Genomic DNA, 26,000 nt, shown 5'->3' with positions numbered 1-26,000 from the left:
TTTCACAAAAAAGAAAAATGTTTGTATTAATTTATCACTATATGGACAGCTTGTGGAACAGTTGTCAGTGCTCAAATTTCCTTGAAATCTGGTTAGATGCAAGACTGACATTTTATACACATGTAAAAAAAACTGCTGACTAAGTGTTAGAAAGTGCTGAATGTCATGAGATGTTTAGGAGGGTGTGAATGGGGTGCAAGTTGCTCTTATTAGATCAGCAATAGATTGGCCTCCTCCTGGCAGGATCCTGCACTCTCATTGCTGCGGCCCGGGTTTGATTCCCGGGCAGGGTGCCACCCCAGTCACCGAGTTAACTCTCAGTGCCAGTCCCAAGCCCAGATAAAAATGGGAGGGTTGAGACAGGAAGGGCATCCAGCCAAATCATGTGGATCGAATGATCAGCTACAAACAGCGGGCCCTGCCATTGCACGGGACTAATGCTAGAATAAAAAAAAAGATCAGCAATAGATTATGGAAGTATGAGGTATAATAGAATAGAGATGGTGGAGAACTTCCCCTACAGCTGCAGAAATGGGAGAAATGCTGTTAGAAGAAAGACATAAGAACTTAAAAATGGTATATTGGGTGAACATCTAACTAAAGCAGTATTTACAGAATGCTGGGGATATGGGACAGTAATATAAACAGTATTGGATGGGTTTTAGAAGAAAATGCGGAATCTATGAAATTAAGCCAAATAAACTATATTCATACAGTTTCAATATCGGCAATCCCACGTTGGATGTTTATAATGCCTATAATAAAATGTCATTTGATAGAAGAAGTGAAGAAACTGTGACCCAGTAAAAGTATGAGTTAATATATGATATATATATATTGAACAGAAATACGGTGGTAGGACACACATATATACAGATGGTTCAAAAGATCCAGAAACAGAAGAAAACAGGAATAGAAATATTTATACCACAACACAAAATAGTTATTTTAAAAAATAACTCCAGAGTTATCTGTATTTACAGCAGAATTGGTAATGAATTATCATGGCACTCCAGTGGGTAGAGGAAGAATGGATAAAGAAAGCAGTAATATGCTCAGTTTCATTGGCAGCATTAAACAGCTTTCAGTCTGGCCAATGGACAAGATCTTATTCTCAAAATAATGCAGTGGATGTACAGTAATCAGGGTACTGCTATTACATTTATCTGGGTCTCGGCACATGTTTGAATAGAAGATAAACATGCTAAGAATCATTAAACCTGAATAAGAAATGGACATAAAAATCAGCAAGGCAAAAGCAATAATTAGAAAAGCTCTAACAGAATCATGGCAATACCTGTGGGATAAGGAGGAGATTAACTACAGAACCCAAAGGGTAGTGGGATTATGAAATAATGAGACTGGATTTAGAAGACGAATAATCACTGATAAGAATCAGACATACAGCATTGTGCAATAAAGGAAACTGTTGAACATGTTTTACTGCATTGCAGAGCATAGAACAGTGAATGTCAATCACCGGAAACAAAATAACAGGAAAAACCTTCAAAGAATATGACTTAATATGCATCTGCTGTGTAAGAAGATTCTTAAAATAATAGGAAATTATGCAAGAATATAATTGTAGATTATTTTAAGCGTTATCATTATGATTATTATGATTGTTGTTTTTCCTGAAGCATTGATGCTCCACACTCCTTTAGGTGAAGGTAATGCACGTTGTACATTACTGTGTTTTCTGGTTTTTGGACATTTAGGGAGTTATTAAAAGTTTGTTATTTTGTTTGTTTGTTTTTTTTAATTATTATTTGCACAGTTTTACTGCTCTAGCAGAACAATTCAGTTTTATTTTGGCCTTCCTGAAGTTGATTCTTCACATTTGAATTGAATTTCCATGAAGAAAAATATTCAGAGGGTTTGGGCTTTCAGTGGTTTTCTCAGTTCTCAGTGAGTACTTTCCCACTTCTTCCATTTGTCTTCCAGACATGCACCCAGTCAACACTCTTTTATAGAGACTTACACACAAGCCATTCACAAATACCAAGCTTTTCAGTGTTCATGCTCAACTGGTTTGACCTAGTTTCTGTACCATGTTACCTGTGTTCTTGCTTTGCCCAGGCTGTTGTTTGCTGATCACTGGACCTGTGCCTGATCTCAGTGATTCAATTGTGACACCATCATTTTTTAACAAAGTAATGTAATTATTAGCAGATAATTTCCCAAATAAAAATATACTGGCACACAGTTGTCATCATTCACACTCAATGCGTTTTCACACTCGAAGAAAAAAAAAACCCTAAACTCTTCGTTATTTTTTTCATCCAGTTTTGACGCCTGCAGTAGTTTACACATCTAAATGCGACAAGCACTTTCACCTGCTCTGCTTAGTGCCTTAATAGTATTCATGGCCCTACCCTACAATTTTAGCGTTTACCTTACACCTTAAAAAGGCTAGGTGTTAGCCAATCACGGGTACTATTTTAAGCGGTATGTTTCATTGTTGCCATCCGATTGGTTTATACGTTGACTGACGGAAATAATATTTGTAGCAACCAATTACGTTTAACAGTCGCAATACGTCCCGGAATATAGCAAATAGGCTTGCTAGAAGGTGGGCTTTATCATTTAAAAGTAGGTTGTGCTAAACAAGGTTGACTTTCGTAACTCATGTCGCTGTTATCTGGGCAAGTTTCTCTCCTAGAAGTTTCCTGCCTCCACGATTCCTTACAGAAATAAATGTTTAGCTTTTTTCCTTTGTTAATCCAAAGCTGGTTTCCAAAAGAAATCTGAACAAACGTCGTATCAGAATTCCGATGTTTTACTGCTTGTTTGCTAGTCAGTTTGATCTCTCCGTTCACTGGTACCTTGTGGAGAGCTAGCCTTGCCGGCTAACCACTTTTTCTGCGGACTCCGCTTCAAACACCTCCAGCAGGAATGAACCACAAAAGTAAGAAACGAATCAAAGAAGCGAAACGGAGTGCTAGACCTGAACTAAAGGATTCACTTGACTGGACAAAACATAACTACTTCGAGACTTTTGATCTTTCGCACCGGACAGTGAAGGTAACTGAATGCTAGCTAGAGCTGAGGCGCAACGCAGATAACGTTAACTGGCTACGCTGCGTTTTAAATTAGCTTGAGCTGCGAACACTTTCCCCCGTGTTAACCTGTTGCATGTGTACACAATATTGGCCAGAAATCCTGATCAGTTTCAGTGCAGCGTAAATATCCGCTCACGCGGCGTTATTACTCGAACAGAGTTGTGTTGAAGTTATCATTTGGCGTGAGCGCCAGTGTGGTTGAACTACGCTAGTTAGTGCACGTAGACTATGGTGGCGTCTGTACAGCGCGCCTCTATCGCTTAGACAGAGTGTGAAATTAATGTGGAAAACTGAGTAATCGTCGAATTAAAGTAATTGCAGTATCATTTCTTGTTTGCTGTACATTTCAAATTAAGTTGTCAATAAAATCTAGCCAACAATGAACCGGTTTAAACAAGTAACCAGCTCACCATAACAGATCATTGTGTTTCAGTTAACAGTGAACACCTTCACCTGCTCAACTCTGTTTGAATTCTATCCTGACTTGATTAATTCCCTTTGGATAGAAATTCTTTAAAGCAAGTAATCAAATTCCAGTTGTTCATGTAGATGTTTAAGTTTTCTTTATTTGTTTATAGTTTTCATTACTGCACGGTGAAATTCGTTCACATATCCTATCCTTGGGGGTTGGGGTCAGAGCGCAGTGTTGGCTGTAATGCAGCGCCCCTGGAGCAAGGTGGGCTGGGAGCCTTCCTCAAGGGCCCTATCTTCTGGTCACTGACCAAGAGCCTTAACCACTTGAGCTACCACTGCCCCCACATTTTATAAGAGGATCCTTAATGGCATTGAATTTAACATATTTTGTGTATGAGAAGTACCTAGATTGCATGCAAGGTGTACTTGCAAGTGTAAGAATATTGCTGCCAGTTATCCATGCTGTCAAAGATCTTAAGTAATCTCCAAAAGTATTGGAATGGCAAGGCCAGTTAATTATTTTGTATGAATTGAAGTCATATTGGTTTGAGATCAAAAGATGAATGAGACGATAGATCAGTGTTTTGGGATCCTCCCAATTAGATTAGCTGCTGTAATATTAAACTAGCCCTGTAAATTGCAGACAATGTTTCTGTAGGCTTTAAATGCATTCTGCTGCTACCATCCTGAGTGACATCAGCAATAGCAAATTTCCAGGAACATACACAACAGACATTTTCCCTTCTTTCCCAGGACAATGTGGAGAGGGTGGATGCCCTTCACCTAAGCCCAGAAGAGTTCATTCAGCGCTTTGAGAAGCCCTACAAGCCTGTAGTCCTTCTTAATTGCCAGGAGTTGTGGCCTGGCAGGGAGAAATGGACCCTGGAACGCCTGAAGCGCAAGTACCGCAACCAGAAATTCAAGTGTGGGGAGGACAATGATGGCTACTCTGTGAAGATGAAGATGAAGTATTATGTTGAATATATGGAGTCCACTCGTGATGACAGTCCACTCTATATCTTCGACAGCAGTTTCGGTGAGCACGCCAAACGCCGCAAACTGCTTGATGACTATCAGGTGCCCCTCTTCTTTAGAGATGATCTTTTTCAGTTTGCTGGAGAGAAGCGCCGGCCACCTTACAGGTAACACAGTTTTATATATTATCCCCTCCCAAAACATACACACCTGTGAACTGTGATCTGTCAAAAAATGTACATCTTAAACATGTTTGTTTCCTGGAATAAGTTAATCATAATCAGTATCCCTCAAGTCTACAAACAACTGAAGCTTTAGAGTGAGAGAAAGAGTGCATTATTTATTACTTTTAGGTAAAAAAATAACTGTTCAATTCCTTTGTCCTAGGTGGTTTGTGATGGGCCCTGCACGCTCTGGCACAGGCATTCACATCGACCCGCTGGGCACAAGTGCATGGAATGCCCTGGTGCAGGGTCATAAGCGCTGGTGCCTTTTCCCCACTCACACACCTCGTGAGCTTATCAAGGTAACACGAGAAGTGGGCGGCAACCAGCAGGATGAGGCAATCACCTGGTTCCGTGTGATATACCCACGCACACAGCTACCTTCATGGCCTGCTGAATTCAGGCCACTGGAGATTCTGCAGCGTCCTGGAGAAACTGTCTTTGTTCCCGGTGAGTTAATGATTATTAATTATGCCTGAAAAGGTTTTTACATATACTATGCTTAGTGTACTCATGATGTGTTTTAAATATTTAGCATCTCTGGCAGTTACTTACTGTACATCTCAGTGAGCTGGTTACATAGAAGAAAAATGCATGGCATTGTGGATTTCAGGTCATCATAGTTTTGTCTTTGTTTTCCCTCTCCCCTCCTTTGTTTTACAAACATTCAACCCATCAGGACAAAGCAGCATTGCTACTTGTCTTTGATGTTTCCAGTCCTTTCAATTGATTTTTGCGCATTCTAGCCTAAGCTCCGGCTTTGCAGGAATTATTCAAGGGAGGAGTTATGCTTACTTGCTGTTTGTTTCAAAATTCTACATCCATTACCTTGCCTTGAAAGCAGGGGTGTCCAATCTTGTCCACTAAGTGCTGGTGTTGGTGCAGGTTTTCCTTCACACCAAGCAGACGCTACACCTAATTTCACCTGTTTAATCAGTTGGTCTTGGATTTTCATGGACTCACATGTGGCTTCTGCTTGGTCTGAATGAACACCTGCAACCACACCGGCCCCTTCTGCATAGGATTGGACACCCCTGCTTTAAAGCATATAATTATTGGGATAAATGCAAATCCATTAGCTGTACAAGTTTGGTATGGAAAAACTAAGGGAATCAATATCATGTCCCTTAGGTGGCTGGTGGCATGTTGTCCTCAACTTGGAGACTACCATTGCTGTCACTCAGAACTTTGCAAGTACCACAAACTTTCCCATTGTTTGGCACAAGACTGTTCGAGGGCGGCCTAAACTCTCCCGAAAGTGGTACAGGTGTGAATAAATTTAAATGTTTATTTCAAGAGTCTAAAAGGCATAGATTATATTTTATGCTGTTTGTCATTTATAAGTTAATCTTTTCCAGAATTCTAAAACAGGAGCGGCCAGATATAGCTGCTCTGGCAGACAAAGTGGACCTGCAGGAGTCTACAGGCATTGCTTCAGACAGCTCTAGCGACTCGTCATCCTCCTCTTCTAGTTCCTCCGATTCTGATTCAGAGGTATGTTGGGCTCTATTCTGCCAAAATCATTTACATAGCATCTTACTCTGTTAAATCTTTTGGCTAAAGTTAAAAAGCCTCGGTGACTGAGTTTATTGGAATAAGTCAGTTTTCATTCCATTTAAAGGAATAATACATATTTTGCGTATACAAACACTACTTATGGGTGTTTCCAAATAACTTTTTCCAAATAATTTGTAGACAGTTACTATGTTTACTGGAAAATTAGTAATTTATACCACTGTCTAAATTAAGTCTGTAGTGGTACCTACCTAAACCATACATTTGCTGTATCCAGGCTAACAGTCTTTTAAACATTGCACCTGAAATAATGTACGCAAGTGTTAATAAAGAATAATGTACAAAGTTTGTCTTGGTGTGCTAATGCATAGTAATATGAAGCAAGGGTGCATAAATTAAAGACTCTATGAAAACTGAGCTATTGTTGACAAGCTCAGTTGTGGATGGAAGCTATTTTTGTGGCATGAGGTTTTAGTCTTGATTGACAGCAGCCTTCTGCCGGAGGGGAGATCCTCAAAGTTTGCATCCAGCGTGAGAGGGGTCAGCCACAATCTTAACTGCCCAATTCAGGCTGCTGGAAGTGTACAGGCCTTGAAGAGGTGGCAAGTTGTAGCCAGTCACCTTGTCAGCAGAGCAAATGACTCTCTGCAGAAGTGTTGTCACGATACCAACATCGTTAAATACCTTAATTAAATATCACGATACCAATACTAAATTGATACTATGGCAACTTTATTTTTATTTATTAAACATCCAGTGTTTGCTGTCTGATGAAACAGATTAGAACTGTTTAAACTAAAAATAAAATTAAAAAAATATATATTTTGTCAGCTGTAAAGCTACTTTTTTTCTTTCTTTTTTTTTTTAAACTGAACATTCACATGAAAACCAGAACCTGTTCCTATAACTTCCTCTCATTTTTACTTGCACTTGTTTTCTAGAAAGTACATTTACAGGTTCTTAACAAGGAAAAAGTCTGTTAGTCTAATACGTCTAGGACTGTAGATGAAGCCTGATGTGCTAAACACGCTCTATGCTGGAATGCACAGGTACCGCCTCGCTAAATGTGCAATAGTTGGCATGGTGGTTTCATTGTCCATCCACCAGGTGAGTGAATTTAGAAGCACTTATTTCTGTCATTTGTTTGTACAACAAGAGTTCACTTGTAAGCCTGTCAGCAGGGGATGTAGAATGGCCTCCCTCAGGCCCTTTTGCTTCCACTACTGGCTTTTCAAACTTGATGGTGGACAGCAGGCTTTTCAAGTCTGTTGGTTGGACTGGAGTCATTTGCTGTTGTGAATCTTCAGCAGATTTTTGTAGAAATACTGCTTTCTCTTCATCCTCCATTGCAACAAAACTGTCCTTAAATCTTGGATTGAGGAATGTTGCAGTGTTAAGGATGGTGTCGAGAGGTTTGCTGTGAAATCAGTTTTTATTTTTTTTCATTTCACATAGTGGGCTTTCTTCATCCTTCACTGTCACAAAGGAAAGTAGATTCCATTTGAGGGGCAACACAAGACAATGTGGGGTCCTTCTCTCCACTTAATGTATCTGTAAAGCTGCTTAGTTGGGCCTAGGACATCTCTGATTTCTAATGTTGCCACATCAGTCTCTAGGCATCAGATCCCACTACTTTCAGTTTTCAGCCAAAATAGCACAGACAGCTTGTTGCTGAATACAAAACCTGTCCACCATCTCAAAGGTGGCGTTCTAACTTGTAGGCTCATCATGAGCAAGCTCTTGCATAGGTAGGTTTAAGGGCGTTTGTTTCTCTTTCAAATTCTCTTTCAAATTGTTTGACCTGGAAAAGGTAGACACAGTTGCCCGGAGCCTGGACAAGACACTTGAGACACGGGTCAGGCCTAATGCCTTGCCTACATCCAGATGAAGATTGTGACCAAAACATGGTATCCAAGTGTAATTCTCAAATGCCTTTTTTGTTGTTGGAGGAACCGTCAATGATTATGGCAGCCATTTTTGACCGGTCTGCTGCATGATCTGAATATAAAGCTGAACATCCTGATCACAAAGACTGGATTCAGTTGTATGTGATGTAGAAGCAGCGTGCTGCCCACACACTGCCCCCTGATGTTGAACACTTAGAACTACAGATGTCACTCTTGAAGTATCGGTACTAATAAAATGAGGAGTGTGGCACGATATACCGGTCTTTTAAAAACAATACGATATTGTTTTTAAAAGACCGGTATATCGTGCCACACTACTCTGCAGTCAGTTTTTGTTCCTGGTAGTGGCAGCAGCATACCAAGTGGTGATGGAGGAGCTGAGTATGGACTTGATAATGGAGGTGGAGAAGTGCACTGTCATTCTTTCGTAAGTTGAAGTTCTTTAGCTGCTGCAGGAAGTACAACCACTTGTACTGGTTAAAGACTTAATGTGCAGCACCCACTTGAGGTTCTGGGTAATAAAGGTTTTCAGAAAATGGAAGAAGCCCATTTGACTGGGGAGTCACACAGGATGATGGGTGCAGGTGGGGCTGGGTTCTTAAAGTCTGCAGCCATCTCCACTGTTTTCACAGTATTAAGCTCCAGGTTGTTCTGACTGCAACTGATGGTGGCACATGTCTGTAGCCAGCCATAAGGTTGTAAATAGAAAATTACTGCACACATCCCCACAATAAACAGACTTTTATTAGGCCTCTGTGTTTGTGACCTTCTGCATGTACTCTATATACAGGTGTGTGTGTTATATTCCTGGAGGAAAAATAACTAGGACCGCTAGAGGGAAGTGTGCTGCTATGAGGCTATACACAAGGAGTGTGTGCAGGAGAAAAGTGGAGATGTACATGAGGCACATCAATAAGATTATGCCACCTATCTTGTTCAGGTTGTGTTGTAGGCAAAGAAGAGCTGGCTTTCCTAATAATTCAAATTGGTGCTGCTCCTTCTCTGGGGGAGGGGTAGTTGGAGCTTTAACTTTAAGTAAAGCTCCATATAGATGTTGGGGAAGGAGGTCTCAGAAGCAGTGTGAGGAGGATCAGGAACATTTTCTTCTTTTTTGCAAAAATATATGATCAATGTGGAGTACAATAAATACCAAAATCACAATTAGTAAATGCTAAATTGGATATTGTATTTATGTAATATTTATATTTGCCAGAGCGTTTCATTTGAAATGTTTCCTTGCCACCTGTGCACAGAAATGTAGTGCCATGCCTTGTGTTGGGGTGGTAGGCAGGCAGTCCTTTGCCATGTGTGGAAATGAATTTATATGCTACCTTTTAAAAAAAGAAATTTCCACTCTACAAGCTAAAACTGACTTTAAATAAAAAGAAATCCACCCTGACTTTTTTGGAACATCTCAACTCAATTTGGGGGACACACAATTGTTAAGACGTGCTGAGCAAAGACCAAGAGCTATCGGAGAGCAAATGCTGCAGAGACTAAAACACCTCTAGTGGATTGGCTTTGAATGGGCAAGTGGGGTCTTGTTTGAAAGCTAAAGGATTCAATAAATGGTGTCAAAGGCTGACCTATTCAATTTATACTGCAGTTTCTTCAGCATAGCCAAGGTAGATGGCACTATTATACCAGAGGGGTGGGATACTGAAAACACTTCATGCATTTTAAAGCTTGCACCTCTGATTAAATATGGGACTTTGCAAATTTATTTTAATCAATAGTTCTGATCAAGTATATTCACATGGAATTGTTTGACTTTATAAAACTGGGAACACCTAGATTTGTCTGATATTAGATCTGACACTGAATTTAAATGTTTTGTTGCGGCACCAAAAGTCTTTAGTTGTGCTATCTAGCTTATCTCTGTACCATTCTGCTGATAGTGTTCTGTATTACTGTGAATTTATGTGAATTGTACATGCTTATTCTTTCTTTACTCTACTCTGAAGGCTGAATCAGGCTCTGAGGGTGATGCCATGACCCACCGCAGGAAAAAGCGAAGAACCTGTGTTATGATGGAAAATGGCGACAGCACAAGCCAAGATGACTGTGTGAGCAAAGAGCGTAGCTCTTCACGATGACCTTCTCCCTCTGCTAACTCCACCAGGGGGAAATCTCCTTCACTTTCTATCACTCTAGTTTGCTGCCCAAATAAATTATGAATGACTAACAGGGAAAGAAGAAAGTAATGTCCACATGTGTGTGGTATGTGTTTGATGGTGAACATGAAATACTGTGATATGGATTGTGTCTGTGGTTTTTGCAAGTGCAAGCTGTACAGTACATTCTTTTTCTTTCACTATTGATGGACTTTTATAATGGGTTGATTGTTGGCAATGATTTGTACATCCGCCACATGCTATTTCACTCGAATTACTGGAGAAAGCTCATTTATGTGAAATTTAGCCTTCATTGGCTGTCCCTCCCCACTGATTTATTACTGTTGTACTACACTGTTATGCCCATGCTTCACATTTGCAGACCTGTTTAGTTAAAACTAAAATATCTATGTAAACATGCTTGAGGACATTTACCAGCCTATATGGCTGCATTGCTGCAGGGGTTTTATGAATGCAGAATTTGTTTAATTTTATATTTAATGCATTTCTGAAGTTCACTTTTTAAAAGAATAGTAGTATTTTAATCTATGTACTGCATCTGTAGTGTATATGTGCACAATTATAATGCATTTCTGTAACGAGAGCAGAACGCTCCATCCTAATAAAAATTAACTTTTAAGTATTTGAAATGCATACAAATTCCTGGAGAAATATTTGAACAGATTGAGGTTTTATGATGATCCACTGTTAGAAAGTTAATAATAGTGGTTGTAGTTTTGAATTTGCAGCATAGACAAATTTAAAAACTGCACAAATGCTTAATTATTAGCAAATTTCAAAGAAACTTCACATTCAGTGATAACTGTATGCATGCTACAGATGCAGTAGATGCAGATTTGAGAATTAGAGAAAGTACCATTTAAGTATTAAACACCATTTGTGCTCTACATGGCCTTCAACCCCCAACTCAACATGAGGAAGAGCTATTTATTCAGTTAGTAGATATACTTCTTCCAATGTGACCCACAAGTCAAGCAGTACACGAACCAATACTCATTGGAGTTCAGTGAAGCATGCACAGCATGGGTGAATATCCTGAGTTTAAAATGAGGGATGTGCATGGGTGTTTTAATACCTGGATAATTATTTGAAGTGCCAGTATTTGAATATTGACTTCACTATTCAAATATTTATATTCTGTATGTAGTTCAGTGAGGGGGGGATTCAAAGCTGTGTCTGGTGATATTTTGATACAGATTGCAGTGTTGTGGTGTGCTGATATATTTCAAATAACATTCAGTACAACTCCATTAAAATTTTTACTACAGTAAACAGACCTGGTACCATGGCATGCTCACTAAACTCAATGGTATACTGGATGTAAAACTGCATATGCAACAACTCGGAGACGGTTTATATCTCTGTGTTGAAGTACATTTGTGTTGCAATTAAAATCAAATGTACGCAACAAACAGGGACAAGGTGGTTATGGATAAGCAAAAAAGTACAGTGCACAGATAGTTGACTCTGTGCAGTCATTCAAAAAGCATGTAGCACCTTGTGGTTATCTGTGGTGCTGTGCCTTAACCAGCCTTCAAGTGAATGGACACACTTTCCTGCCTTCCTGTCTTGAGTTCAGCACATTATGTCAAATCAGCATGGCTGCACAAAGTATCAACTGTAAAGAAAGTAGACCTGTTTTGCTTTTAAATATATGCTGTATATTTTATAATTTGCTTTAGATCACTCAATACAGACATATTGGGTTGTTAAACATTGTAAATTTAGACAGGAAAAAATACATATTGGATAATGCACTCTGTCACACCTGGATGCTTGGCTTCTCCATAAGAACAGTAGACCTCTCAAAGGGAACGAAGTACCGAAATGCTAATTAAAATGACTAACATCTTAATCTTATCAGCACCAACCGGAAACACTTGGGAGTCCAGTAGTCGTTGGTTAGGCAACATAATCCAAATCAGGTGACTGATTCAGAGCATCTCGAAAAGCATCTTCTCCTTTCCACCCTCAGATACCATGGCTTCTGCTAGGATCTAAGCATGTCTGGCGGACATATCATCATGGATGACAGCTCCATGCATCAGCTGAAACTCAATCCAGGTCATTCATCCCCAGGTCATGATCTTGTGATATCCCTGAACAACTCCTTGATCTTAAGAACTGCAAATGATCCAAAGTGCATCTGTGTGACTTTCAACCTGCCTAAGTTCTCCAAAAGTACCCCATTGTGCTGGAAGTGGAAAGAACATCATGCTCCTTGCAAGATTTCTGATAGAGGAGTGAAAAGAATTACCAGAAGAGTTGTCCAAGTGCCAAGTGGTCCACTTGTGGAGAGCTTCAAAAACAGCTGGAATTAGCAAGTAAAATTGTTTCAAAGAAAACAATAAGTATGCACTCAACCCCATGGCCTGTATACATGCTCACCACTGAAGATTCCATTGCTGAAGGAAAAGCATGTTGAAGCTCGCTAAAGTTTGCTGCACAACATTTGGACAAGCCTGTAAAATACTGGGAGAATATATTCTGGTCATATGAGACCAAAACTGAATTTTTTGGATGCAGTAATTCACAACTTGTTTGGAGGTGGCACTGCACATCACCCCAAAAACACCATTCTAACAGTGAAGTTTGGTGATGGGAACATCATGGTGTGGGGCTGTTTTTCAGCATATAGTACTGGCAAAATTCATATAATTAAAGGAAGGATGAATGGAAAAATGTACTGAGACATTCTTGATAAAAATGTGCTGCCATCTACCAGAATGATGAAGATGAAACGAGGGTGGACATTTCAGCAAGACAATGATCCCAAACACACAGCCAAGGAAACTCTCAATTGGTTTCAGAGGAAGAAAATAAAGCTGCTAGAATGGCCCAGCCAATCACCTAACTTGAATCCAATTGAAAATCTATGAAAAGAACTAAAGATCAGTTCATAGAAGAAGCCCACAGAACCTTCAAGATTTGAAGACTGTTTGTGTGGAAGAATCGGCCAAAATCACACCTGAGCAATGCATGCAACTAGCTTCTCCATACAGGAGGAATCTTGATGTATTACTTGATGGAGACTTCAGAGCATACGTCCATCCAGATAAGTGTGTCTGCCAAATGCTGTAAATATGGTTAGGGGAGTCACCAGTGGATAAAAAGTGGTTTAAGTTAGGGCAACCAGTGAACCAGCAACAGGGTCATGATTATGAATTGATGAATTACATGAAAATATGAGTAATTTGTAATTCACCTTTTGTAAGTTGATTTAACTTGATTGGTTTTGCTACATAATTGTTACTTTGTTCTGCACAATCATAAGCATACAAAACAAACTTATAAATAAAACTAAAAGTCATACAGTCGGCCCACTGGATAGTGACAGATATTTTCATAATTTTTCATAATTTTTGCCTCCATCCACCACAGTGGATTCAAAATGAAATAATCATGATGTGGTTGAGTTTCAGCTTTAATTCAAGTGGTTTCATCAACCATTAACGGAGGGGTTTTTTTTTGTTTTGTTTTTTGTTGTAACAGTTTCCACTATTTTATAAGCTCAAAAGTAATTGGACAATTTTCATGACAGTTCCATGACCAGGGGTGACTTGTGTCATTATTTTCATGACAAATTTAGGAAATAAAAGTTCTGTTGATTCCAGGTATATTACTTCCAGTTAGTAGCACAGTTGTAGAGATCAGTGTCAAGGTCTACAACCAAGAGACACCTTTATGAATGTAAATATAATGAGTTTAACTTGAGATGCAGTCCACTGGCAAACAATTCAGATGGATACTGATTTTTTACTTTTACTACAAAAGCAAAACAAGAGTTTCTTTAGGCAAAGAAATATTACAAGAATTTTGTTAAATCCCTTACATTAAACCTGAAATTGTAAATATCAATCACATCTTTTTGCTTCATTTTAAATGTGGCACTGTACAAAACGTAAAATTGTGAAATGGACCCTGTGTTCCTGCAGAGCTATTATTCAAGTCAATTCAAGAGGTTTTATTGTCATTTTGACCATAACCTCCACTAGAGGCTTTTTTTTCTACCCTTTGAGATCATGGGATCACATGAGCAATAATCTAGTGTCTCTATAGGTTATTTTCTCAAGATTATAACTTCTGGAGCTGGTATAGAGGAGCTGCTAGGTCATCGCAGATACAGCACTGGATTTTTTTAACAGGCTCCACTTTTGCTGCCACAATTCCAATAATTAATCATAATTAGCTGTGGTGTGCAATTATTAAAATAGTTTGTACAGTAGGTATTATGTTTTTAGGAATAAAAGCCTTGAAACTTGATTGGATAAAACACATAAACAATACATGATACATCAGACTAACTAGTCAAAAACCTTAAGTGTTTGATTCCAAGGTTTGTGCAAAAGAAAAAACAAAACAATTAAACACTATAGGTTACTAGTCAAAATACAGAACGGTTTATGTTTCACCAATTATCACAGTTTATTATTTTGTAAGCTATGAAAGAGGTTAAGTAAAAAATAGTGTGCTTAGGTGGTTGGATAAAGTAAGGTCTAGTAGATGTCTTTATATTCAAATTAGTTGTTTAGAATAAGTAAAATATTTGAACAAAAATATAGTAATTTCCAAAAACCTATAGAGATGAGACTTAAGTGAGAATTTTACATAATTTCTGATGGACTACAACGGTAGTCTAAACCCAGCCTAAGCAAGACATCCAATAGATTATTGAAGATTTTCAGAAAATACATTATATAAGTTGTTTCGGCTTGGGATTTTGGAAACTGGCACAAGCAATGTGACCATTATCTTGAAAACAGAGGATGTCTTTAGGACCTGCAACTCTCATTGAAAACTGACCTCAAAAGAAGAACTGTTTTCAAGAAGAGCTTCAATAATGTAGCCATTTCAGATGTGTCTTTCTCAGAAAAAGGCAGGCAAAAATGTTTTGCTTAGTAGCTTCCTTAAACAAACAATTGAAACTCAAAGACCAATATAAGCAAGTGCACTCCAGTACTGATTCTAAGGATATTCTTTGGGATGTGTGGAATGGCAGAAATATTGCACAGACTGTGTTCTTCCAGACATAAAGCTCATCACTGAGCTTGTTCCTATATCAGGATTCATTTGAAGAGGGCAGAAAAACACTTGTCAACTTGTGATTCTTTGTAGAGAATAGAACTTAAAATATTTTGGTTGAGACTTGGTTATGGGCTCTCTGGTCAAAGAACTTAAACATCTTGAGCTCAATGGTGTTACCATGTCTGATGGAAATGTCTACAAAGGGAATTTGTGTGCCATTGCAGGGGGCAGCCTCAGATCATACTTTGTTGAGAATTTCAGCAAGAGATTACACTTCTGCAGATATTATGATATCAACAAAGGAGAATTCAGTGCATATCCACTTTTCCAAAGCAACAAAAATGCACAATGCATTCATACAGTGATGTGTATGCATGTCTAGGCAGTAAAGGACAGTTTTGTCTACATTAGTGGAGGTGTTAAATTTGACTTTATTTAATATAATTACATACTTCTGTATGTATGTCAGCCAGGGTCACCTCCATGTATTGATCATGATCTTTTTGAAGGTATTGTTTCATCTGATCTGGCACTGTACATTAGCCATCTTGTTAAGATGAATAAACAGTTCAATTTACTTGTACTAAATCTGGGAAAAAAGAGTATCTCCGTAAGGATGCTAATGACAAAACTTGTGAGGTTAATCCAGAGGGTGGAAAACATGGAGGGTATGCTGTGTAAAATTGGTGTTTGCTCATAATGTTACCTGTCTTCTTTAGAGACAAAATAAGAAATACAGGCGACAATGAAATATGGCAATTGGCATTTTCCCTTGTGACAGCAGAGCCCATATGCACACACAGCCTAAACACACTCCTTGCACGACTACCGCTTGGGTGCTGAAAGGACAGTGCCACTTCAGCACCCCTGTTGTGGAAAGCAGGAGAGCACATGGCTGCAAGACGAGGTGACTGACAGCCAATCAGAGCAGCGGCAAAGACTCCTCATGCTCAATGAGAAGCAGAGGTTTAGTAAATACTCTAAGATAAGTAAGTTCTGTTGGTAATATTAATTGACACATGCTTCTCACTTCTTTCCAGCACCATCTGAAGACAGTAAGGATGATGTTTCCTGGACCTGTTGTACCCTGTAAAGCTTGCTGGGTCCTGCCTAGCCACTACTCTGGCAGTGGAGGCTGGAAACACTCTGACAGTTTAAAAACCATGTTCTTTGTGATCAGTGATGAGAAGGGACTTTTCAGTTGACAATTGGAAAAATCAAAGTGGTTCCTGTGCATAAGGATTTAGCAGTGTTCACTGATCAGGCATAACATTATGACCACTGACAGCTGAAGTGAATAACACTGATTATCTCCTCATCATGGCACCTGTTATAGGGTGTGTTATATTAAACAGAAAGTGAATGTGATGGCTAGACGACTGGATCAGAGCATTACCAAAACTGTTCCCGGTCTGCAGTGGTCAGTGTCTATCAAAAGTTGTCAAAGGAAGGAACAGTGGTGAACTGGCGACAGTGTCAAGGGCAGCCAAGGCTCATTAATGCATGTGGGGAGTGAAGGCTTGCCCGTGTGTTCCGATCCAACAGACGATCTACTGTTGCTCAAATTGCTGAAGAAGTTAATGCTGGTTCTGATAGAAAGGTGTTAGAATACACAGTGCATGACGGGTCAGGGCTGTTGTAGCAGCAAAAAGGTAAACATAATAAGGTGGTCATAATCTTATACCTGATCTGTGTATTTTATTGCTGAAAAATATGCAATTTGTCTCCTTTCCATGGGTTGTTATAATCTAACAATCATGCAGAAAAAAATTCTGATTAGGAGAATCATTTACATTACTACCTAATATTTGATCTTATTGTTGTTGCTTCTTATGGATCAGTACTTTGTATTGGATTCTTTACCACTTAATCAATATGACTCAAAAAAGACCTTTTTTCAGTCTCTGTCTTAATGGATTATCCACAAAGGGCCGGTGTGAGTGCAGGTATTCATTCCAATCAAGCATGAGCCTTTGTAGATAAGATTGGATACCCCTGACATCGATGAATTATAGTGGTCTGGACACGTTTTTTAAGGTCTGACATAATTTATCTAGCTATTATTGTATGTCGGACATTAGACAGATACATATGTCAGATTGACTTAAGACCAAAATTTTCCTTCAATGGTTTAGGGACCTAAACCAGTGCAATGATGCCAGATGGTACAGGTACTTGTAGATGTATATATAGTTGGTAAGCATTACCATTTATTTGGAAAATATGATTGATAATGCAAAAGATTTTTTTAAGGATAGTGGTCACGTGAAGTCATTAATTATCACATAGCTGTTTGACTCCAGTTTGGCCACATTATAAACACACAGGTTGACACCCAGAGCTTTTAATGGCTATTAAAGAGAAGTTTAAGATATTCTGTAGATGTGCATATGATATGAACAGTACCACTCACACAGCATATGCATGTGGGAAAGTGAAGTTCACTTTTGTGTGTGTGTGATTCTAGTAATTGTTTCTGATATTACTGACATTTACAGTAGCAGATTGTTGTTAATACTGCATGGGTTAATACTGTTGTTCCCTCAGTGTGCCTGAAGCTGGCACTGATTAAATAAATTGTTGTGTTTAATAAAACCCAGAAGTTGCATTAGAGCCAGGATTTCTTTTATTAGCTCAGGGCTGTTCTGTGCGCTTTCTCACAGTTACTTTCAGTAACTATCTCACTGAAATTGTATTTTCACTGCTACAATACTGTGAATGGGCTATGAGTTGTGAAGAAAAATGGATCAGTGCGCATCTGTGGTGACTTTAAAGTGACTGTAAACCCTGACCTACAAATTGGACACTATCCTATTAGGACCTGTTTGCTTCACTACCAAGAGGACAGAGTTACATTGTTAGAAAAGGTGGTGCCTGCTCAATTATGCTCCTTCTTACAGGAAAACAATATCCTTGAAGAATTTCAGTCAGGTTTCAGGCCAGAAACTACACTAGTTAAAATCACAAATGGCTTGTTTTTAGCTTCAGACCAAGGCTGCATCTGAGTATTAGTCTTACTTGATCTTAGTGCTGTATTCGACACTATAGATCATGAAATTCTTGTAGATCACTTACAAAATCACATAAGGGGTCACCACAGCAGACCAACTGGTCTGCCCAACAACTTGGCACAGGTTTTACACCAGATGCCCTTCCTGGCTCAACCCTCCTATTTTTTATCCAGGCTTGGGACCAGCACTGCATCCAGTAACTAGGGTGGGGGCACTGACTGGGAATTGAACCCAGGTCTTCCGCATGGCAGGCGAGAAACCTACCACTGAGCCACCAGTGCCCACCACATAGGTATTCAGGGTGATGCATTAAAATGGTTTAGATCCTCCCTGTCTGATACCATTTTGTAGATTTAAATGGAAAACAGTCCAGTGTAATGCCAGTGAAATATGGAGTCCCTCAATGATCAATTTTAGGACCTCTGCTGTTCTCAATATACATGATTCCCTTGAGTAACTGATGCAGAAAAGCTAGTTCATGCATTCATGACCTCCAGACTGGACTATTGTAATGCATTACTAGGTGGCTGTCCTGCATCTTCAATAAACAAGCCACAGTTAGTCCAGAATGCAGCCGCCAGAGTTCTTACCAGGTCAGGAAAATATGACCCCGGTATTATCATCCCTGCACTGGCTACCTGTTAAGTTTCGAATTGAATACAAACTAGCACTACTTACATACAAGGCTCTAAATGGTTTAGCTCCCACATATATAACCAGTCTTCTAACACGTTAAAATTCATCACAGTCCTTAAAATCACAAAACTCCAGACTTTTGGTAGTTTCCAGAATATCAAAGTCCACTAAAGGGTGTAGAGCGTTTTCATATTTAGCTCCTAATCTTTGGAATAGTCTTCCTGAGAGTGTTCGGGGCTCAGACACAGTATCCCAGTTTAAACATAGATTAAAGACACATCTCTTTAGCCTGGTATACACATAAAACATCCCATAACTTTGTGATCCAGTACATCTGATTAAATGCACATTATCATCTTGTGCTTGCTAATATTATGAACAGCAGCTATGCCAATTCCTTTCCACTTGTTTCCCTTTTTCTACCCATCCCGAGGCATCTAGAGATTATGCCAGCTCCAGTAGACATTCAGTGAGAAGAGGCTATCCCATCCAGAGATGGACCAGCTCCAGCTGGCTCCTGCTCTGTGAGGATTTGAGTATTCTAAGCAACGACCACAAACCAGTGTGGACTTTGAGGACGACAACAACCTCCTAATTAGAAATAGAAATAGCCTTTATTTGTCACATATACATTACAGCACAGTGAACTGTTTTCTTCACATGTACCATCCTTGGAGGTTGCGGTCAGAGCACAGGGTCAGCCATGATACAGCACCCCTGGAGCAGAGAGGGCCTTGCTCAAGGGCCCAACAGTGGCAACTTGGCAGTTCTGGGGTTTGAACCCCTGATCTTCCAGTAATACACACAGTAAAATTCTACATATGCTGTATCTGCATCACACAACTGACTGTACATGATTGCAGAAAGGACATTGCTCATAATCACACTCTTCTGTGTTTATAATAATTTAGGACATCTAGGACTTTTTTGGATGTTTTTTGTTTCTTCTGTTCTGTGAAGCTGCTTTGAGACAATGTCCGTTGTTAAAAGCGCTAGACAAAAATAAACTGAATTGAAATTTAAATTGAATTGAGTTCTCTAACCAGAAGAAGTATACTCACAAACGTCTGCTCAGCTATTGAACGTGGCTTATGTTGAATTTCATTATGTTATGATACTGACAAACATTTGTAATGAAATATTTCGAATTATCCTAGTGGCTATAGTCTTTTGATTCCGTTTACAAAAAACATTCGTTTACTGACCCATTTCATAAGTTACATAATTCCAGCCGTAGGTGGTGCCAGTGAGTGACTTTGTAGTATTAGAAGTCGATGTTTTATTCATTATAGTCATTTAAAAACATTTTTAAGAGACAATATTTTTTGACAGTAAATTTATTTTAAAAAGAACATAAAACAATCTAAATTTATATAATGATTTATTAAAAGTACCATGTCTAATCCACAAAGAGAAGGTCTTGATAGAGTGTTCAAGAATGACAGTAAGTCATTATTAAACATTCATGTATAGTTGATTATGCTATGAACAATACAGTTTTCAAATGTACTATTTCACCCTCTTTTTTAATGTGGAAAGGGCTGCGAACTGAATGAGTGACATGCCAATATCCATGAGTAAACCAGATGTTTGTTTGTTCATCTAGTTTGTTCCCAAAAAACAATTACCATTTTGTTTATTTTGCTGATATGCCCTTTTATTATCCTATTGTTGAACCAGTAAGACTCAGAACTGAATAAATGACATGGTTCATTCATTTAGTTTGACCGACAAGTCAAAGTTTGATCATATTGTTCACAAAAGAGTTCCCTCAATTCCTACTGAACCACATGCTCCAATTGGTACAAAACCAGTAACAATTTTGCATACAATATACACTGTCCTTAACCATTACATGATCACAAGCATACTTTATACTTATACTTATAAGTTGCACAACTATATGCAGTTGTAGAAAGGACATTATTTATAATCACACTCTCCACTGTCACCCAGATGACGATAAGCTTCTTTTATAGTTCCACTCAAGGTTTCTTTTTCATATTGTTTTCCTTACCACTGTTGCCTCTGGTTGCTCATTAAGGATCAATACAAATTTAAAATTTTAATTTATCTGAATTTTTAATCATTTTAATTTTCCTGTAAAGCTGCTTTTTGACAATATCCATTGTTAAAAGTGCTATTCAAATCAAAGTGGAAATGAATTGGATGTTTAGTTTGCTTCAAGTGTCTTGGAGAAAGTATGTGATAAACTTCATTCTCTCTAGTTGATAACTGTTGTATGGTACAGAAGACCAAAATTAGTGGGTAGGTATTTGCCAGATGTAGAATTAGGGGGCAATCAACATATTTATTCAGAATGACAGGGAATTACTTAGGTGTTTTGAATACTTCAGTATTAACTGACACTCACTGAAAGCCCAGCCCCCTTTGCCCTTTGCACTAAATATTAGTGCAATATATGTTGTGCTTGAATATAAACCCAGACATTACAATTATTTATTGTGTAAACAACAAAATAATACATTCATAATTTAATCTTACTCAACTTTGGAAAAATTCAAGCAAAGTGTACAAAAGTTGAAGTGAAAGGTTTGCTATTTTTAAATCAAATGATTAAAAAAAAATGTGGTGGAAAGGTGGAAAATAATGTATTGCTTATATTTAAAAATAAAACTCATATTATAAAACTCATATTAGAAGATTTTCACTTCAAGGTAACGGCAACTTTGCTGGAAAACAACCACTCACAGTTACTGAATCTCTTTATGTTTGCTGGTCATGTGCATGACTAATGCTATGTCGACTGATAATGAATTAATCAAAAACATAACAAAAGCTAGCTATTAATGAAAGCCTAAACCGGCTAAAAATAATGAATGAATTAACTACATATCCTATTTAAGAAATGTCATCTACAGTATGAGATATACATATGAGCCAGATGGATCAGACCAATGCAGATGCGGCTAGGAGAATTCCCAGTGGGCTGGTGACAATAAATGTAATGTTGGTGATATAATTGTTGACGCAAAAGGTCAAGGGACTCTAAGTCATCCTTTTCATTCCCATGTCTGGGTTCACAACTTCAGTAGCAATTCAGTTTAAATGAAAAATGACAATTCAGAGATGAGAACTATACAGTTCTGGAAAGTTGAACCGAGCTTTTCTAAACAGACGAGGGAAAAAGAACAAACATTTCACCCTCTCTGCTTCCGTCCCGCCCACTATTTTGTCCGTCAGACCGAATTCACTTGCGTGACAAGTGAACTTGTGTGTGAGGGAGTGATAAAACTAAGCGCTATAGCAACTTATGAGCCAATAGAAACACGGGAAGCTGTTTACAAGGGGGTGTAGCGTTGCTATAGTTGCTGGACAAACCTCCTGCAGCAGGTATTAAATGGAGACCCCCCCGTGAGTGCGCAGGTTTTGCCAGAACCGCTCACACATTTACCCCCATCGTACCGGAGACAAGGGAGCGAGCCGCGAGTATCTACGTTAACCACCCAATCTTCCAGTGTCGCCCCCGCAATCACTAGTTAACGTTACTTCAAGCCACTTCTAATAAGGATATAAACGACATATCGTGCCTTTCTGGATGCGTCCCTTATTTATTTTAACTTCATAAAAACAGGTGAGTTTGACCATCTCTCTCTCTCTCTCTTTATATATATATATATATATATATATATATATATATATATATATATATATATATATATATATATGTGGCCAGTGTTGTGTGTTGTTCATCCAGAACAGTGGGTGGGCTGACTTAATTTCTTCAAACTTTTTATACTTGTTTAACTATGTGTAAGTGCACGGTCAGTGTGTTTTATGGAAGTACTTGTTTTGTAAGAAGATTTTCATTTTGTAAGACGTTTTCAGTCAGCCTTTATAGCTAGGCTGAGACTGTTCAGGAAAATTCTATGACCTTCAGTCAGCCATGTAATTTATCTGCACTTTGAGTGGCTTGATCACTACAGACTCTTTATCATTCTTATTTCAAATTTTAGAGAATGATGGGTACAACTTCAGGCTTCATAATTTTAACTGAGCTCCATTGGTATGTTTCAGTTAATGTGTGCCTCATCCATAATTAAAACTGGCTGTGAACTAGATGTGCATGTGAGTGTTTTCTGTGCAGGTCACCATTTGTGAAGTGCATTGAAAGGTGACAGAGGGACATGCTGTCATTGAGCTGTATAGATTCTTGCCCCAAGGATTCAGTGGGGATGGAGGAAGAAGTAGTCAGTCCTGCTTCAAAGGTGAAGGACCTAACCAAAAGCAGCAGTTTCAACAACAGCAGTTCTGACAACCTGGATGACAGCCTTACCAGTCTGCAGTGGTTGCAAGAGTTCTCTATCCTTAGTGCCAGTGGAAGGCAACAAGTGATTTCTACTAGCCAACATCAGAGCAACCTCTTTGAGCAGCAGCTAGGTGGAGAAGCCCCTGCATCTCCTCTAGCAGGCGACCTTGCCACCATAGGGATGCCACTGACCCCTGGTAAGCCTACAGCTACAGCAGTTCCTGCCCTGTGCACTCTACCCAGCTTGGTTGCACATGGACACTGCCCAGATGACGTTGACTACAAGACAAACCCTCATGTCAAGCCACCATACTCATATGCCACCCTTATTTGCATGGCTATGCAGGCAAGCAAGAAAAGCAAAATCACACTCTCTTGTATCTATAAATGGATCACTGACAACTTCTGCTACTTCCGCCATGCTGACCCCACCTGGCAGGTAAGTTATGCTGGTCACCTAAATTTGATAACAGTGATCACTTTGTTTCCAATTCCAGTTGCCTCCTCAAAAAGATAACTGGGTCACAGTTATTAACAAAACTTGACAAAACTTAATTTTGCATACACTGCTATAGTATACTACAGTCAGAGAGAAAGAGATCTTATAATAGCAACTATATCGGATCCTTCGATTTTTAGGTAAAAACAAACCACTGCTGAGCACAATGATTGTCTGTCATATGAACCAAGGACCCATACAAATAGAGTGGCATTGAATCAAAGCATATGTGCTGTCTAGACTGATTCTATGTAAAAGGAAATAAATGCAGTTAGTTTAGTCATCCAATGTACTAATTAAATTTGTGAAATAAAAAAAGCACTTGTTGGTGAATGATTAATTAACCCCCTAGCTCACTGAGGATAAGCCAGACATTTCCTGAGTTTTTAGCCATTCTAACCCAAAACATTAAGATATAATGTTTAACTAAGCGCAAAGGGTCAGTCCTTCATTTAAATATTAGTTCTTAGTGGTATGTTTTTAACCCGTATGATTATGTTGATTAAAATAGAGAATGAGCATAAAGAATGAACTTCTGTTGTGCATGTATTACCAATAGTGTAGTTTCTGCTTGACTGAAGGGAAAAATAATAAGGAAAAGCCTGAATTTGACAAAGTGATTAATGAAAGTTATTACAGTCTTGTGGTCTTGTCTTCTCTCCAAATAAATTCAGAATTCCATCCGGCACAATCTCTCACTGAACAAATGCTTCGTAAAAGTTCCAAGGCAGAAGGATGAGCCAGGAAAAGGTGGTTTCTGGAAAATTGATCCAGAATATGCTGAACGTCTCCTGACTGGAGCTTATAAGAAGCGAAGGATGCCTCCAGTACAGATTAACCCAGCTCTTAAAAATCAACTCAAAATTTCACAGCCAGTCTTGACTGTGCCAAGAAATGTCACAAGTGTTCTCCATGTTAGTCCTGAGTCACAGCAGCTTTTACAAGAATTTGAGGAAGTCACTGGACTTGACCAGAACTGGGATCCTCACCTAGAAGAAACCATTTCATTTGATTGCTGCAGTTCAGTAAAAGCCTGCAGAAGAAAACAGCCATATGGCCACCGGGCTGGAGGTATCAAAGCTCTTTGCCGCTCTAGCTCCCCACTGCTGGCCACAGAGGAACCAAAGGTTCTTGGATCTCTTAAGGGTAATTTTGACTGGGATGCTTTGCTAAATTCGGCCCTGAACGGGGATTTAAACCTGAATGAGGGTGGTCCTCTAAGCCCAGTGCCACAAGATCAGGACCTCATAGTACATGACATTCATGTTAACTCCCTGGAGGCCTCTGTCAGTACTGCAGAGAGTAGCATGCTAATAGAAACACAAAAGGACAGTAATGTAGACTTTGATGAGGAGACATTTTTAGCAACAGAATTTTTACAGAGTCCTTGGACAGAGGAAGAAGAGAAGAACCATCCTGATTTTCTTTGTACTTCTAACATCAATCAACTCTTTGATCTGGGAGACTCACTCAGTGATGACATTGACAGTAGAATTGAATCTCTTCTCTGAAGAGTTTGACAGTATCTCTTAAGACAAATAATATGTAACCAATACCATTGAAATATTATGAGGAGGTGAGAAGTTTAAGGCTGTTATATCCCAAAGAGTACAAACTTTGGTTCTATAGCATTTCCATTTTTATTTTTTATATTTGGCAAGTGATCTACTTAAAAGCCACTGATCAAAACTGCCACAATAGTGGGTTCTAGCAAAATCAAATACTTTATGACTGGACTGTGAAACCACAATTGAACAACAATGAAATTACAGAAAGAAACAGTGCATTAATTAGTGACAAAAATTATATCATAATTTTTTTGCCCATTGTTTACAGTCTAAATGTTCATTTTCAACTAACTGCAATTGAAGTCGAGTAAGAAATCCGTATTTGTAGCATCTACAAATTACAAGAACATGTAAATGTAATCATTTTTTCCAATTGAGGTACCTGCTTATAAGGAACAAAATATGCAAATAAACATATACCACAATGATAATACTGGACTCCTAGCTATATGAGATTTCATATCAATAAACTCTTTTCATTCACACTACAACAGAAAATGTGGATGTAGCCTGTTCAGCTCATGTACTAACATGAAAGATTGTACATAAACAAAGATATGTATTAGAATGACATCCTGAAATGTGATAGAAGATAGCATAGAATTATTACTTTATAATGTTTAATATGAAAGTGCCACATTCTGCTGGTTGTCAACTTTATTCTTTTAATATCTTAAAAAAAATAATTAAAAATCACTAATGATCATCTTGCTGTATATTTTTTAATTAAATTTAAAAATATATATATTAGCATATATA

The 26,000-nt window shown here is 38.6% G+C and overlaps 2 protein-coding genes across 4 annotated transcripts; both read left to right on the top strand.

The window, feature by feature from the left end:
• Positions 1 to 2,597: 2,597 nt before the first annotated feature.
• On the top strand, positions 2,598 to 13,551 carry jmjd6 (jumonji domain containing 6, arginine demethylase and lysine hydroxylase). Its single transcript, XM_058414474.1, has 6 exons — positions 2,598 to 3,024; positions 4,230 to 4,618; positions 4,839 to 5,125; positions 5,807 to 5,942; positions 6,034 to 6,169; positions 10,062 to 13,551. Exons 1-6 carry the CDS (start codon positions 2,896 to 2,898, stop codon positions 10,191 to 10,193), a joined length of 1,209 nt encoding a protein of 402 aa, XP_058270457.1. The 5' UTR covers positions 2,598 to 2,895; the 3' UTR covers positions 10,194 to 13,551.
• An 8,713-nt stretch (positions 13,552 to 22,264) lies between these two features.
• foxj1a (forkhead box J1a) lies at positions 22,265 to 25,674 on the top strand. 3 transcript variants are annotated; one of them, XM_058406655.1, is made up of 3 exons: positions 22,265 to 22,499; positions 22,986 to 23,613; positions 24,348 to 25,674. In XM_058406655.1, exons 2-3 carry the CDS (start codon positions 23,053 to 23,055, stop codon positions 25,182 to 25,184), a joined length of 1,398 nt encoding a protein of 465 aa, XP_058262638.1. In that variant the 5' UTR covers positions 22,265 to 22,499; positions 22,986 to 23,052; the 3' UTR covers positions 25,185 to 25,674. The 3 variants fall into 3 exon arrangements, with proteins under 3 accessions (XP_058262638.1, XP_058262620.1, XP_058262630.1); XM_058406637.1 differs by having other exon boundaries at positions 22,266 to 22,499; positions 23,013 to 23,613; XM_058406647.1 differs by lacking the exon at positions 22,265 to 22,499 and having other exon boundaries at positions 22,560 to 23,613.
• The last annotated feature ends 326 nt before the right edge of the window (positions 25,675 to 26,000 follow it).

Source organism: Hemibagrus wyckioides, linkage group LG02 (assembly GCF_019097595.1).
Source record: "Hemibagrus wyckioides isolate EC202008001 linkage group LG02, SWU_Hwy_1.0, whole genome shotgun sequence".
Taxonomy (NCBI): Eukaryota; Metazoa; Chordata; class Actinopteri; order Siluriformes; family Bagridae; genus Hemibagrus; species Hemibagrus wyckioides.
Note: the sequence above shows the minus strand (reverse complement) of the source record. Positions and strands in the feature narration are given on the sequence as shown.

Coding starts and splice junctions, on each gene's coding strand:
- jmjd6 (XM_058414474.1), top strand. CDS start 2,896: ATGAACCACAAAAGTAAGAAACGAATCAAAGAAGCGAAACGGAGTGCT. Junction 4,619..4,838: donor AAGCGCCGGCCACCTTACAG/GTAACACAGTTT, acceptor CCTTTGTCCTAG/GTGGTTTGTGATGGGCCCTG. Junction 5,943..6,033: donor CTCTCCCGAAAGTGGTACAG/GTGTGAATAAAT, acceptor AATCTTTTCCAG/AATTCTAAAACAGGAGCGGC.
- foxj1a (XM_058406655.1), top strand. CDS start 23,053: ATGCTGTCATTGAGCTGTATAGATTCTTGCCCCAAGGATTCAGTGGGG. Junction 23,614..24,347: donor ATGCTGACCCCACCTGGCAG/GTAAGTTATGCT, acceptor AAATAAATTCAG/AATTCCATCCGGCACAATCT.